Source organism: Eriocheir sinensis, chromosome 17 (assembly GCF_024679095.1).
Source record: "Eriocheir sinensis breed Jianghai 21 chromosome 17, ASM2467909v1, whole genome shotgun sequence".
Taxonomy (NCBI): Eukaryota; Metazoa; Arthropoda; class Malacostraca; order Decapoda; family Varunidae; genus Eriocheir; species Eriocheir sinensis.
This window is the reverse complement of record NC_066525.1, coordinates 3,175,001-3,190,443: the sequence shown is the minus strand read 5'-3', so window position 1 is coordinate 3,190,443 and position 15,443 is coordinate 3,175,001. Positions and strand designations below refer to the sequence as shown.

The 15,443-nt window shown below is 42.7% G+C and overlaps 1 protein-coding gene across 1 annotated transcript in view; it reads right to left on the bottom strand.

The window, feature by feature from the left end:
* The window catches only part of LOC127000110 (uncharacterized), a 158,666-nt gene that overhangs the window by 115,923 nt on the left and 27,300 nt on the right, over positions 1–15,443 (bottom strand). The window contains exon 4 of the mRNA XM_050863528.1: positions 2,206–2,354. Within this exon, the coding sequence (XP_050719485.1) occupies positions 2,206–2,354 (149 nt within the window). The remainder of the gene's footprint in view (positions 1–2,205; positions 2,355–15,443) is intronic.

Sequence of the window (15,443 nt, the reverse complement as noted above, 5' to 3'; positions counted from 1 at the left end):
TACTTCGAACGCTTAAACTTGTGCATATTGAGGTGGGTGAAAGGACTAACGAAGAAATTGCTTTAAAACGCTTATTATTCATATTGACGTAGAAATTACTGAATATTAGGTGATATTGCACAAGTTTAAAGATAAGTAGGGTGTGTAATTTGCTTTGAGAACATGAAATAAATAAATAAAAGAAAATGAATGAATGAATGAATGTATGCAGGATGGATGGAAGGAGGGAAGAAAGAGAGAATGAATGAATAAGTGAATGGATGAATGAACGAAGTATGAATGGAAAGAAGGAAGGAAGAAAGAAGGAGCGACATAAGGAAAAAAAAGATGGAAGAAAAGAAGGAAGGAAGGAAGGTCAGGCAAGGCTTTCTTTCGTCCTATATAGAGCTTAGTTACTTCAAATTTTTCGTTTAATTGTGAATGTGTAAGGAGGAGGAGAAGGAGAAGGAGGAGGAGGAGGAGGAAGAGAGAGAGGAGGTGGAGGATATGGATTAAAAGGAAAGAAATAGTGAAGGATAAAAAAAAAGATAGATAAAGATAGAGATACAAACTGAGACACACAAAAAATAAAAAGAAATATAGTATGTTTAAAAGCCAAAGCAAATCTCTCTCTCTCTCTCTCTCTCTCTCTCTCTCTCTCTCTCTCTCTCTCTCTCTCTCTCTCTCTCGGGGCAAGGCGGTTCTTAGCGAGACAAAAATCCTTAATTAAATAAGATGTCTGCCATTTACCTGCAAGACACCTGCCACCCTCACACGCACACACGAACACACACACACACACACACACACACACACACACACACACACACACAGGGAAAGAGACGAAGCGTATTGCAAGAGGGAGGGGGTTGAGAGAGAATTACACAGCATTGCATATAATGAAATACCACAAAATCTCTCTCTCTCTCTCTCTCTCTCTCTCTCTCTCTCTCTCTCTCTCACACACACACACAAACACACACACACACACACACACACACACACACACACACACACACACACACACACACACACACACACACACACACACACACACAAACACACACACACACACGCACAGGAAACAAAAGGAGATTCAATACCAATCTATCGGCTGGAGAGAGAGAGAGAGAGAGAGAGAGAGAATAATAGTAATAGAAGGAATAGTATAAGTAAAAGTCATATCCGTTGTTGTTATTGTTGTTGTTGTTGTTGTTGTTGTTGTTGTTGTCCGGTGAGACCAAAAGGAATCTTGTAACCAATCCGCTCTGTCATATTCCTCTCCCCTTTGTTCTCTCTCTCTCTCTCTCTCTCTCTCTCTCTCTCTCGTATGTCTTTCTTTCCCTATCTTTATTTATTTATTCTTTATCTTTTTATTTCTTTTTTTCAGTAACCTTCTTTCTCTGTTCGTCTTTTTGTTTATCTTTTTTTCTGTATATTTTTTTTCCTTTTCCAGTTGTTAATTTTCTTTCCTATGTTCTCTCTATTTTCTTTTTCCTTCTCTTTCGCTCCGTCATTTATCTTTTGCTTCATTCTTTTTCGTCTGTCTCTCTTTTTTTTCTTTATCTGATTCCTTTTGTTCTTGATTGCTTTTGTTTATGTCTGGTGCTCGGTCTGTCTGTCTTTCTATCTGTCTTTGTCTGTCTCTGTTTCCCATTCCCTAACTCTTCCTCTCTTTTACTCTCTTTTCTCCTCCTCCTTTACCTGTGTCTTGATTCTGCCTTGTCTTCTCTCTCTTCGTTTTCCTCCTCCTTCTCTTCTTCTTACTTGAGTTTCCCATACTTTCCCTTTCCTCCACTATCTTCTTTTCTCTCCCTCATCTCCCATTCTTTTCCTCTTGTTGTTCTACCTCACAAGTCTTCCTAACTTTCCTTACTCCTTTCTCTCTCTCTCTCTCTCTCTCTCTCTCTCTCTCTCTCTCTCTCTCTCTCTCTCTCTCTCTCTCTCTCTCTCTCTCTCTCTCTCTCTCTCTCTCTCTCTCTCTCTCTCTCTCTCTCTCTCCCTCTCTCTCCCTCTCTTCCTCTCTCTCCCTCTTCTTTCCATTTGCTTCCTACTCCCTCTCTCTCTCTTACTCGTTCTCTTCCCTCTCAATCTTCCTCTCTCTTCCTTTTCTCTCCTCTATCTCTCATTTTTCCTCTCTGTTCTTCGCCTACATTCACTCTCCCTACCTTAACTCTCTTCTTTACCTCTCCTACTTACACCCTCTTTCCCCTCTCCCCCTCTCACCTGATTGCCCTGAAGAAACCATTGCAGGGTCGGCTGTGTATGGTGGTCCAGGGCGGGGCGGTTCGAGGGCTGGCAACCGATCTTGATGATTTCCGAAGGCTCATACACATCCCGGGCTCCCACCAGCACCGGGGCGGACAGCGGCTCTCCTGTGGGGCGAAGAGACGTGTTAGGACAGCTGGCGGGCGATAGAACCAGGAGGAAATTGTGGAGAAGGGCTGGTAAGTCTTGTTCGTTAGTCTTGGGGTAGCGGAGGCGTCTGTGTAGGTGTGTGTGTGTGTGGGTGTGGGTGTGTTACTGGTAGTGTTGTCAATGGGAAAGAGGGAGTGGAAAGAGGTAAAGGAAAGAACAATGAACGCCAATTGAATATATAGTATGGGAGTTACTGTTAAAATGAACGGATGAAGGTGAAGGAAAGAGCGCAAGGAAGGCCAAGTGAACGGATGGAGCCGAAAGAGAGAGAGAGAGAGAGAGAGAGAGAGTAGAAGGAACGCCTAATGAACGAAAGGTGAAGAAGAACAGAGAGAGAGAGCACAACGAACGCCAAGTGAACGGAAAAAAAGATAGAGCAGAGAGCACAAGGAAGGCCAAATGAACGGAAGAAGGTGAACGCAGAGATACCGGCAAAATGAACGAGAGGTGAAAGAGATATGACCACAACAAACGCCAAATGAACGAAAGGAGGTGAACGTAAAGCCAAAGACCGCCAATATGAACGGAAAGTGAACGAGAGAGCGACAACGAAGACCAAATGAACAAAAATAAACGTAAAGAAGAGGACGACAAAATGAACGGAAGTTGAACGGGAGAGCCACAACGAAGATCAAAAGAAAGGAGGTGAACGTAAAGCCAAAGAGCGCCAATATGAACGGAAAGTGAACGGGAGAGCGACAACGAACGCCAAATGAACGAAAGGAGATGAACGTAAATCCAAAAACGCCAAAATGAACGGAAAGTGAACGAGAGAAACCACAACGAACGCCAAATGAACGACAAGAAGTGAACGTAAATCTAAAAACGCCAAAATGAACGAAAAGTGAACGAGAAAAACCACAACGAAGACCACATGAACGTCAGAAGATGAACGTAACCCCAAAAAAACACCCTAAACAAGATATACAGCATCCAAGACCTCAACAAACAATATCTGACGAGGCCACAACACAAAAAGGAAGATGCTCGAGTCATGGAGGCGAGAAACAGAAGGTAAGGAGGAGGAAGAACATAAACAACATTCAAACCAGGTTACCGAGGCCCTGGGAATATCCGGTGCGGGGTTATCAATAGAAATGCTCGGTTTAAAAAAAGGAAAGGAGAGTGTGGGATGTAAATTATAGCTTGGGAAAGGATTAGAAACAGAAATACACGTAAAGAAAGGAACACAGAGAATATAAGGAGCCTCGTCAGTTAGCAAGAATGGTTACGAAGTTAATGATAATACTTGCTCTCTCTCTTTCTCTCTCCTCTCTCTCTTCGTTTTAGGGTGAGAAAGAGAGAGAAAAGAGAGAAAATGAGAGAGGGGAGGAGGAAAACTTAGCACCAAATGGAAAATAAAAGAGAAAACTAATTATAATGTTTGCTTTTTTGTTTTAGAGAATGAGAGAAGAGGAGGTAGGATGAAAATATGGCTCGAAGACAATTAAAACACGCACACACACACACACACACACACACACACACACACACACACACACACACACACGTAAACGAACACATATATACACTGGACATAAGAAGTATCACCAGTTATGAGGAGAGGTTACGAAACTGATAAAAATGTTTGGTTTGCGATTTAGGGAATGAGAGAAGAAGGTAGGATGTATATATGTGTTAGTAGATGATGAGAAAACACACACACACACACACACACACACACACACACACACACACACACACACACACACACACACACATACACGTAAACAAACACATATATACACTGAACATAAGAAGTCTCAACAGTTATCAGGAGAGGTTACGAAACTGATAAAAATGTTTGGTTTGCGATTTAGGGAATGAGAGAAGAAGGCAGGATGTAGATATGTGTTAGTAGAGGATGAGAAAAAACACACACACACACACACACACACACACACACACACACACACACACACACACACACACACACACACATACCAAACGAGACATCACCAGCAATCAGAAAATGTTACAAAATTAATAATAATACTATCTCTCCCTCTCTATCTATCTATCTATCTATCTATCTATCTACCTATCTATCTATCTATCTATCTTTCTTCGTTTTAAGGAAAGAGAAGAGGAGAAAAGGAGAGAGGGAAGGAAAGTGGAGAGGATACATACTTTCTCTTTTCCTCTCTTCGTTTAAGTGTCAAAAAAGAGGAAAAGAGAGAAAAAGAGAGGGAAGGAGGAGAAACACTTAGCACCAGGAAAAAAAGGAAGAGGAAAATATAACGAGAAGAGGAGAAAAAAAGAAAAGGGAGGGAGAGGAGAAAAACTTAGTACCAAGAAAAAAAGGAAAAGGAAAATATAAAGAGAAGAGAAGAAAAAAGAGGGAGAAGGGAGGAAGAGGAGGAAACCTGAGTATCAGAAAAAAAGGAAAGGTAAAATAGAAAGCACAACGGCCAGGCCTCGGCGGTGCTCCAGAACGTTAAGAATGAGCAAGTTAATGATTTCTTTAGCGAACGCGAGGAAGAGAAGGCGGCCGTTCACACATGATGGACACACTCTTACCTGGCGGGTGGTGAGGAGGAGGAGGAGGAGGAGGAGGAAGAGGAGGAAGAAGAGGAGGAGGAGGGAAAGAGAGAGAGAGAGGGACACGAAGGAAGGAAAGGAAAAGGTAGAAGTTGAACCTGTTGTGAGAAAGAGGAAAGAAGGGAAAGACAGAGGAAGGGGAAGGAAAAGAGGAGGAGGAGGAGGAGGAGGAGGAGGAGGAGGGAAAGAGAGAGAGAGAGGAACACGAAGGAAGGAAAGGAAAAGGTAGAAGTTGAACCTGTTGTGGGAAAGATGAAAGAAGGGGAAGACAGATGAAGGGGAAATAAAATAGAAGAAGGAGAAGGAGGAAGAGGAAGAGGAGGAGGAGGAGGAGGAGGAGGAAGGGGGATGGAAAGGAATGGCAGAAGCTGAATATGTTATCGAAAGGAAGAAGGGAGGAAGAGAGGAAGGGGAAAGAAAAGAGGAAGAAGAAGAGAAGGAGAAGGAGGAGGAGTAAATAAATATATGAAAATCTACATAAAATTTTGTGGTTAAGAATCTACGGAGCCGTCATGCCATTTTTAATTTACTTCCTCCCCAACCCCCTTGTTCTGTGTCGTGTGTGTGTGTGTGTGTGTGTGTGTGTGTGTGTGTGTGTACGTACATGGAACTTCAAACACACACACACACACACACACACACACACACACACACACGTGATAGAACAGCCAGCAGTAGCAGCAAACCAACCCGGCCCTCTGATTGGCTATCGACCGACGGGGGGCACGAACAATGGTAGTGGTGGTGGTGGTGGAGGTGGTGGTGGTGGTGGTGGAGGTGGTGGTGGTGATGGTGGTGGTGGTGGTGGGTGATAGTGAAGTGTATGGGCCATGGTAGTGTATTTATGGTTCTATTTTTAATTCTTTTTGTCTCGCACATAACAACAAAATAGTAAACGAGTGAATCTATTAATTAAAACGGCTATTGAAAAGAACATAAGAACAATACCAACAAAAACAACAACAACAACAAAAATAATAATAATAATAATAATAATAATAATAATAATAATAATAATAATAATAATAATAATAATAATAATAATAATAATAATAATAATAATAATAATAATAATAATAATAATAATAATAATAATAATAATAATAATAGAAACAAAGACTTCATAATATTAGCAACTGTCCTTATAATTATCTTCAACTTTTGTCTGTTACCTAAGTCAAGATACCCGCTTTTTATCTTTCTTTATCTCTCTATCTATTTATCTATCAATCTCTTTCTATCTCCATGTTATATAACCACGATTTATTTTCTCTCCTTTCCGCTCTGCATTTTCTTCTTAGTTTTCTTCCTTTCATTGCTCTCTTTCTATCTTTCTTTCGTTGTCTTCTTTGTTTTCTTTCTCTCGATCATTTTCTTCTTTCAATCCTTTCTTCTCTTTCTTTTCTTTCTTCGTTCCTTTCTGTTTGTTTTTCTTCCTTTTTCTATTCTCCTTTTCTTCCTTCGTTCCTCTCTTATTTTTCTCTCTCGATCTTTCTATTCTTTTTTCGTTATTTTCATTAGTTTTCCTCCTCTCTCCATCTTCTTTTCCTTCGTTCCTTCCTTCTCAGCTTTCTTTCCTCTCTCAATCCTTCGTTTCTTTCTTCCTTTCTTTCCTCTCATCTTTCGTTCTTTCTCGATCCTTCTTTCCTTTCCTTAATCCTTCCTTCTCACTAATCTTCTGAATCTTTTTTTTCTTTCTTCATTCCCTCCTCCTTAATTTTCTCTCCTCTCTAAATCCTTCTTCTCTTCCTTCCTTTCTTTCCTCTCATCTTTCTTCCTCTCTCGACCCTTCTTCCCTTTCTTTAATCCTTTCTTCTCACCAATCCTCCTCTCGATCCTTCATTTCTTCCTCGATCCTCTCTTCTTAGGTTTCTTCCTCTCTCAGTCTTTTGTGCGGCGCCAAGTTTGTAAACCGTATATAAGGACTGTCAGGACACACATCATTAGGAAAGGAATACAGAGAAAACGGCAACCCAGGGACACTACGAGGGATAACTCTGATGTTTGCGATCCAGTATGTCTCGTTTGGTTGGGCATTATGCATCGTGTTGTCAGTATGTGAGATATAGAGTGAAGTTAGTATGGGGCTGTTTACTTTCTTATTCGGTGAAGAGAAAGGTTAGTATTCTTTGACGCATGTTTCTCTTGCATTAATAATTTCTAAACGTGTTTCTTCGGGTTCTTGGTGTGGGAGCATTGTCAGACTACCACCAGGGCCATAAAACTATCCATGGAAATGACCACAGATTCTAAGAAAGCCTCGGAAAATGTGTGGACTTCAGTGTCGACAGAATTAGGAATGTGAGTCTAAGTGCTTGTGAGGTTGAAACACGTAGATGAGGCAACATTTTCCTTCTTACGCCTTGTACTGTGTCTTCGTGTCGCATTGGGTAGAGTAGGAAGCTGTTTTGGTACTATTTCCTTCCTTATACAGTGAAGAGTAGCGTCTGAGGGGATCAAAGACGTTGGTGGGGTAGTATTTTCCTTCTTTCGCCTAGTGCCGTGTCTTCGTGTAGCACTGGGTGGCGTAGGAAGCTGTTTTGGTAATCATTCCTTCATTATGCAGTGAAGAGTAGCAGCTGAGGGGATGAAAGACGTTGGTTGGGTAATATTTTCCTTCTTACGCCTTGTACTGTGTCTTCGTGTCGCGTTGGGTAGAGTAGGAAGCTGTTTTGGTACTATTTCCTTCCTTATACAGTGAAGAGTAGTGTCTGAGGGGATCAAAGACGTTGGTTGGGTAATATTTTCCTTCTTACGCCTTGTACTGTCTTCATGTCGCATTGGGTGGCGTAGGAAGCTGTTTTGGTAATCATTCCTTCCTTATGCAGTGAAGAGAGAGTGTATGTCAGGATACGAGACGTTGGTGGGCTAACATTTTCCTCCTTAAGCCTTTGAATTACGTCTCCGTGTCTCATTGGCTGCTGTAAGAAGCTATTATGGTACTCCTTCCTTCCTTATACAGCGAAATATCAGTGTTTGTGAAGGTACAATACGCTGGGAGAGTGACGTCTTTCTTTCTAAGCCGCAAATAAAGTCTCCGTGTCGCACTGGCTGGTGGAGGACGCCGCTCTGGTATTCCTTCCTTCCCTTTGTAGTGAAGAGTAAGTGTCTGTAAAGGTACTACAAGACAAAGGCAATGTGATTTCTTTCTTCCTAAGCCGCCAATGTAGTCTCCTTGTCACTGGGGGTTATTGTGAAGCCCTAAATCGTTTATGAAGCTGTTTTGGTACTCTCTCCTTCCTTACCCAATGAACAGAAAACGTTGGCTGTGTGATTTCTTTCTTCCTAACCCGCCAATGTAGTCTCCTTGTCACTGGGGGTTATTGTGAAGCCCTAAATCGTTTATGAAGCTGTTTTGGTACTCTCTCCTTCCTTACCCAATGAATAGAAAACGTTGCCACTGTGATTTCTTTCTTCCTAAGCCGCCAATGTAGTCTCCTTGTCACTGGGGGTTATTGTGAAGCCCTAAATCGTTTATGAAGCTGTTTTGGTACTCTCTCCTTCCTTACCCAATGAACAGAAAACGTTGGCTGTGTGATTTCTTTCTTCCTAAGCCGCCAATGTAGTCTCCTTGTCACTGGGGGTTATTGTGAAGCCCTAAATCGTTTATGAAGCTGTTTTGGTACTCTCTCCTTCCTTATCCCATGAACAGGAGACGTTGGCGGTGTGACTCTTCCTCCTTAAAGCCGTGAATAGCGTCTGCCTGTGACTGTGAGTTCGTGAGGGCAAGCGAGAGAGTGAGGTATCAGTTTGGGTACTTCTTTCTTCCGTATCCCATGAACAGGAGACGTTGGCGGTGTGATTTCTTCCTCCTTAAAGCCGTGAATAGCGTCTGCCTGTGATTCTGGGTTCGTGAGGGCAGGGGAGAGGGTGAGGCGGCTTGTTTACCCTTCCGTCGCCGGCGAGGGTCGAGCCGCGAACAGACAGACGGACAAGACACTCCAGCCGTGCCCCCGAGCGACTCCTTTCAGCGGTCTGCTCTTGAGGCGGCTTAAAGGCGTGCTGAAGAAGAGGAATCGAGAGAAGGTGACGCTGCTGGAGGTGGCGAAGGTGGTGGCGGTGGTGGTGCCAGGGACAAGTTACGCTTATAAATACAACTCACGGAATATGTTGTGTGTGCGTGTGTGTGCGTGTGCGTGTGCGTGTGTGTGTGTGTGTGTGTGTGTCGCTCCCTTATTAAGACGCGTGGTGACTCCTTCGTGCCTTTCTTCCTTCCATCTTTCCTTCCTTCATTTCTTCCTTTGGTTCCCTTAGGCACGTCACAAGTCTCTCAACGTCCTAAGAAAGCAGCCACGCGTAGGATATACCTGAGCTGAGTTAACTGATCCTTCCCTCCCTCCTTACGCTATTCTTGGGTTCCTTCGCATCCTTTAAGGCGTGTGGCAAGTGTGTCCTGAAGTCTCCTGGCCTAAGAAAAGCGGCCACGTGTAGGATACCAGAGTTGAGGTGTGGGGTAATTGGTTCTTCCTTCCTTCATTCCTTTTTTCCTTTCTTCCTTCCTTATAGTATTCCTTTCTTCGCGTTCTGAAAGGTTAAGAAAGTGTCTAGATGCCTCCAGGTCTGATAAAAGTGGCCTCATGTAAGATACTTGAGTTGGGTTAATAGATACCTGATTCTATTCTTTCCTCCATCCTTCTCTCCTTCCTTCCTTTCTCCGCTTCCTCAAGAGTTCAAGAAGTGTCTAGACGCATCCTGGTCTGGGAAAAGCGGTCACATGTAGGATACTTGAGTTGGGTTAATAGATACCTCCTGCTATTCTTTCTTCCATCCTTCCCTCCTTCCTTCCTTTCTTCGCTTCCTCAAGAGTTCAGGAAGTGTCTAGACGCATCCTGGTCTGGGAAAAGCGGCCACTTGTAGGGTATCAGAGTTTAGGTGTTGGGTAAAACAGTACCTCCTGCTTTCATTTCTTTCTTCCTTCCCTCCTTCCTTCCTTTCTTCGCTTCCTCAAGAGTTTAGGAATTGTCTAGACGCCTCCTGGTCTAAGAAAAGGGTGTCAGAGTTGATGTGTTGGGTAAATTTGTACCTCCTGCTTTCATTTCTTATTTCCTTCCCGCTTTCCTTCCTTTCTTCGCTTCCTCAAGAGTTTAGGAAGTGTCTAGACGCCTCCTGGTTTAAGAAAAATGGTCCTGAATAAGATCTCATTGTAGAGTTAACTGGTGCCCCTTCCTTCCTTCATTCCTTCCTTCCATTCTTCGTTTTTTCAAAGGTTAGAGGAGTGTCTAGACGCCTCGTGGCCTCAGAAAACCGGTCACGTGTGGGAGGTTTGGGCTAATTCGTCCTTCTTGCGTTTCTTCCTTCCCTCTTTCCCTCCTTCCTCCCATTCTTCGTTTCCTTAAAGGCTTACGAAGTGTCTCGACGCCTCCTGACCTACGAAAAGCGGTCACGTGTGGGTTACCAGAGTTGAGGTGTGGGATAAATTGTCCTGCTTTCCCTCCTTTCTTCGCTTTTTCTCTCCTTCCTTTCTTCGGTTTCTTACGGTTTACGAAGTGTCTCGACGCCTCCTGACCTACGAAAAGCGGTCACGTGTGGGTTACCAGAGTTGAGGTGTGGGATAATTTGTCCTACCTTCCTTCCTTTCTTCGCTTTTTTCTCTCCTTCCTTTCTTCGGTTTCTTACGGTTTACGAAGTGTCTCGACGCCTCGTGGCCTAAGAAAAGCGGTCACGTGTGGGTTAGCGCGGCGGCCAAGGCGACTCGTGCGTGGCTTAACGAGTCTACCGGAAGTAATGATGATCGGTTGAAAGGTAAAGGTTTGGAGCACACCTGGAGGAGTTAGTTAGGCCCCCGGGATACTTGTGAGTTTACGGATGACAGATGCAGTGTGGATAATGAAATCTTAAGAGGACGAATTGGAAAGGACTAGGAGAAAAAAATAAAGGGAAATAAAGGTGCAGAAAAGGGAACATAAAAACATAAGAACATAAGGAGTCTAAGATAGAGTCGATTCTTGGTCTTGGTCTTGTCTCGAAGGGTTTACGAGTGTGTGTACTTTTAACGGTGATCTAGCAAAATGTGTGTTGGTTTGGAGGCCTCACGAAAGCCACACACACACACACACACACACACACACACACACACACACACACACACACACACATTACCACTCCCTTAGAACGTATCTCTCGTAGCAAGCCTTACGAAATGAATACCTAACATCCCCCTCCTCCTCCTCTTCCTCCTCCTCCTCCTCTTCCTCCTCCTCCTTTCCTTCCCTTTGCCTCTCTCCCTCCATACCTCCATTTTCCCTCAAGGCTGTAGGCAGAGGCGCCGTGAGAGGAGGGCCTTTGTGCTAGAGTAAATCTTGGGCGGAGGGACGCAGGAAAGGATGGGCCGAGGAGCGTCACAAATGGGCGCAGGTTGGGACGGTCAGGTCGCCTCCTCGCCAGCCGACCAGCCCGCGGCGTCGCTCAAGGGAGTTCCGAGGTCTGCCTTCGTATGTGACCGCGGTGTTTTTGTGTAAGATGTTTCTCCTCCTCTCAATATTTTTCCTTTGCTGCTGTGTTGGGTTTTGAGTTTTGAGTCGTGATTCCTGAGACGCTTTTGGTTCTTACTCTAAATATTTTCAAAGGTCACAATAAAGAAGATAAGAAGTGTTTCCATGGGCGTTTTTTGACGGTCATGGTGCAGATGCCTTGTCAAACTATCACGTGGCCCATAAAACAACTATTTCCCAAGGCCAAAAAGGGGATTAGTGGGGTTGACACGAGTATTTTTTTCAGGTTTATGGTGCAGAAGCATTCTCTCTCTCTCTCTCTCTCTCTCTCTCTCTCTCTCTCTCTCTCTCTCTCTCTCTCTCTCTCTCTCTCTCTCTCTCTCTCTCTCTCTCTCTCTCTCTCTCTCTCTCTCTCTCTCTCTCTCTCTCTCTCTCTCTCTCTCTCTCTCTCTCTCTCTCTCTCTCTCTCATATATTCGGCCATCGAATATTTTTTTTTTTATATCTTTATCGAAAAGTCTGCGGTTCCGTGAAATTTCTCTCTCTCTCTCTCTCTCTCTCTCTCTCTCTCTCTCTCTCTCTCTCTCTCTCTCTCTCTCTCTTTTAGTGATGATTGTAAGAGAGAGGTATATAGGGCCTGTGCCTATCTATCTATCTATCTATCTATCTACCTATCTATCTATTTATCTATCTATCTGTCAGACTGTCAATAGCCGTCTATCTATCTATCGGTCTTTTTTCATCTATCCCTCAATCCACTTTCTCGTTTTCTATACAAACTGGGATATCAATCTCTCTCTCTCTCTCTCTCTCTCTCTCTCTCTCTCTCTCTCTCTCTCTCTCTCTCTCTCTCTCTCTCTCTCTCTCTCTCTCTCTCTCTCTCTCTCTCTCTCTCTCTCTCTCTCTCTCTCTCTCTCTCTCTCTCTCTCTCTCTCTCTCGTTTGTAAGTCGATATTCGTGGGTATTTCCATGTATATGTGTATGTGTGTGAGTGTGTGTGTGTGTGTGTGTGTGTGTGTGTGTGTGTGTGTGTGTGTGTGTGTGTGTGTGTGTGTGTGTGTGTGTGAGTGGTTGAGTGAGAGAGAGAGAGAGAGAGAGAGAATGATTATAATAGTAGTAGTTGCAGTAGTAGTAGTAGTAGTAGTAGTAGTAGTAGTAAAAGTAGTAGAAGCAGAGATAACAACAATGATAATAATGTTAATAAAATAAATAAACTACTAACACTAATTCTAATACTAATGCTAATCATAAAAACAATAATAATTCACATTCACGACAATTACTAACAAGCGGAAAAATGAGGAAATAAGAAAGATGAGAAACAAAGCGAAAGGAAGAAGAAGAAAGAATAGACACGAGAAAATTTCAAAACAACAAAAAACAGTGGAAATAATAATGGTCATAATTCGCCTTCACAACGGGGTAACATAATGGCGCGGCCTCGGCATATCTGCATATCAACTTAACTTCTCATTGTTAACCCGAAGTGAGATTTTATTGCTTTCCATCGCAAAGTTTGGGGACTCTCTCTCTCTCTCTCTCTCTCTCTCTCTCTCTCTCTCTCTCTCTCTCTCTCTCTCTCTCTCTCTCTCTCTCTCTCTCTCTCTCTCTCTCTCTCTCTCTCTCTCTCTCTCTCTCTCTCTCTCTCCATACGTGGTTTTGTGGCAGATCGCTGACATGGTTTTTTTTCTCTCTCTCTCTCTCTCTCTCTCTCTCTCTCTCTCTCTCTCTCTCTCTCTCTCTCTCTCTCTCTCTCTCTCTCTCTCTCTCTCTCTCTCTCTCTCTCTCTCTCTCTCTCTCTCTCTCTCTCTCTCTCTCTCTCTCTCTCTCTCTCTCTCTCTCTCTCTCTCTCTTACCCCAGGTACACGAAAATTAATAGTTTGAACAGACAGGTATTAAAAAGCAGGTAAATGAACAGACAGACAGACAGAGAGAGTGACAGACGGACAGATATATTGGTAGTCTTTTAATATCTCCCTTGCACACGTAAAAATAATAAATGTTTTTTTCTAGAATGGGTACAATGTGAGTAGTAGTAGTAGCAGTAGTAATAGTAGTAGTAGTAGTAGTAGTAGTAGTAGTAGTAGTAGTGGTAGTGGGGTTAGTAGTAGTAGTAGTAGTAGAAGTAGTAGTGGTAGTAACTGAATATACTTTTAATACCTTAGCATAATCATCATCATCATCATCATCATCATCATTGTCTATTGAGGTACCTTATTGGATTCGATTCTTTAATACACCCTCATTGGCATTCACGACAATTAGTAACAAGGGAAAAAGAAGACGAGGAAATAAGAATGACTAGAAAAAGACGAATCCAGAAAGGGGAATGAAAAAACACAAGAATTCTAAACCACAAAAAAACAGAAATTATACAAAAAAACGAGAAAACAACAGGAAAAAAAGAGAAAAATTGACATAACTACTTGACTGAAGAATTAGAGGAAAATAAGTAGAAAGAGAAAAGACCAGAAACAAGAAGGAGAAAAAAATAAATCAGGGAGAATTCGAAGCTACATAAAAAAAACATGAATCATACAAAAAAAAAAGAAATCAACAGGAAAAAAAGCGAGGAAATTCGAAACAAATACTTGACTAAATAATGTGAGGAAAAGAAGGAAGAGAAAAGACCAGAGAAAAGGAGAAAGGAGAAAAGGAAAAAAAAAACACTAACAAGAAAACCAAAATTAGGCAAAAAGTACAAGAAAACAAAGAAAAAAAAACAAGAAGGAAAACACAAAATGAGAAATAAACGACCTGACTACAGAAAGTATAAACGCCATAACCAGAGGCACGGATTCACACAGCCAGAACACACACGCACAGTATCCAACCCCACCACGCAAACTCTGTGAATAGCATCGGCGCCGCGGGATCCGACCCTCTTATCTGTATGGTTTTTGAAGGCCGTGAAACAAAATAGCAGGAGTCTTTTTTTATACTCACAAATGGAAACAGACCAGGCGTGAGGAGGGGAATGAAAAAGAAAGAACGGAGAAAAAGTAGTCAGTTCGCTGGCTCGCACACACTCCCCCCCCACACACACACGCACACGCACACGCAGGCACACACATACACATACACACATACAGATACACATACACCCAATACGCACACATGAGAACTGAAGAAAACAATGATAAAGATAACCAAAAGAGAACAGGTAGAAACGAAAGCGTGCAAAGGTATTGGGAGAAAGAAAAATAAAGAAAGAGAGAAAGAAATGAAGTTGCTGACGAGGGAAAAAGAAGACGAAAAGAACAAGAAATAGAACCAGAAGATGAGGGAAGAAAGAAAGGAAAAGAAGAAGAATGAAAATAGAAATAAATACAAAAGTCTCGATGCTATTTTCAATTTTCGAAGCGTGGTGCCGCCGCTGTTTCTGCTGCTTCAGTTTCAAAGTTTTACTCGTACGAAGGAAAAATATTGCAAAAACACTCCCGCTTCCGCCGCTGTTTATTTCCTTCCTACCAACGCCCGTGTGTGTGTGTGTGTGTGTGTGTGTGTGTGTGTGTGTGTGTGTGTGTGTGTGTGTGTGTTTCTTTTATTCATTGACAATATCGTATAAATTTGTATCTGTCTCGACTCCTATCGCTCTCTTTCTTTATTTCCTTCTTTCTCGCCTCGCTAAAGAAACTCGAGGAAAACAGAGAAAACAAAAGCTAGGAGGCGAACAAAGAGGAACACACACACACACACAGAAAAAAAATATAACCAAAAATAGATAGAAAGCGAGAAAGATAGATTAGAGAAAACAGATAAAGCTTGAAGATATACCAATGACGATTAAACGCAAGCAATGGACTCAGGAAAATCATATCAGGCGTAGGAATAATGATAACAGAGGGACCGTTGGAGGGACAGAATACACACCAAGACCAAGACCAAGACTAAGAGGAGCAGGTGGAAAGATGGAATTAGAACCTTTGTCAGAGCAGGATGGAGTGCACTAACACCACACAAAGAGACGGAAAGAGAGATGGAGGAGGTTGGGAAAGAGATTTTGTGGTAGAGCGGACGAGTAATAACTGATGATGAGGATGAGGATGAGGAAGAGGAGTAGGAGGAGGAGGAG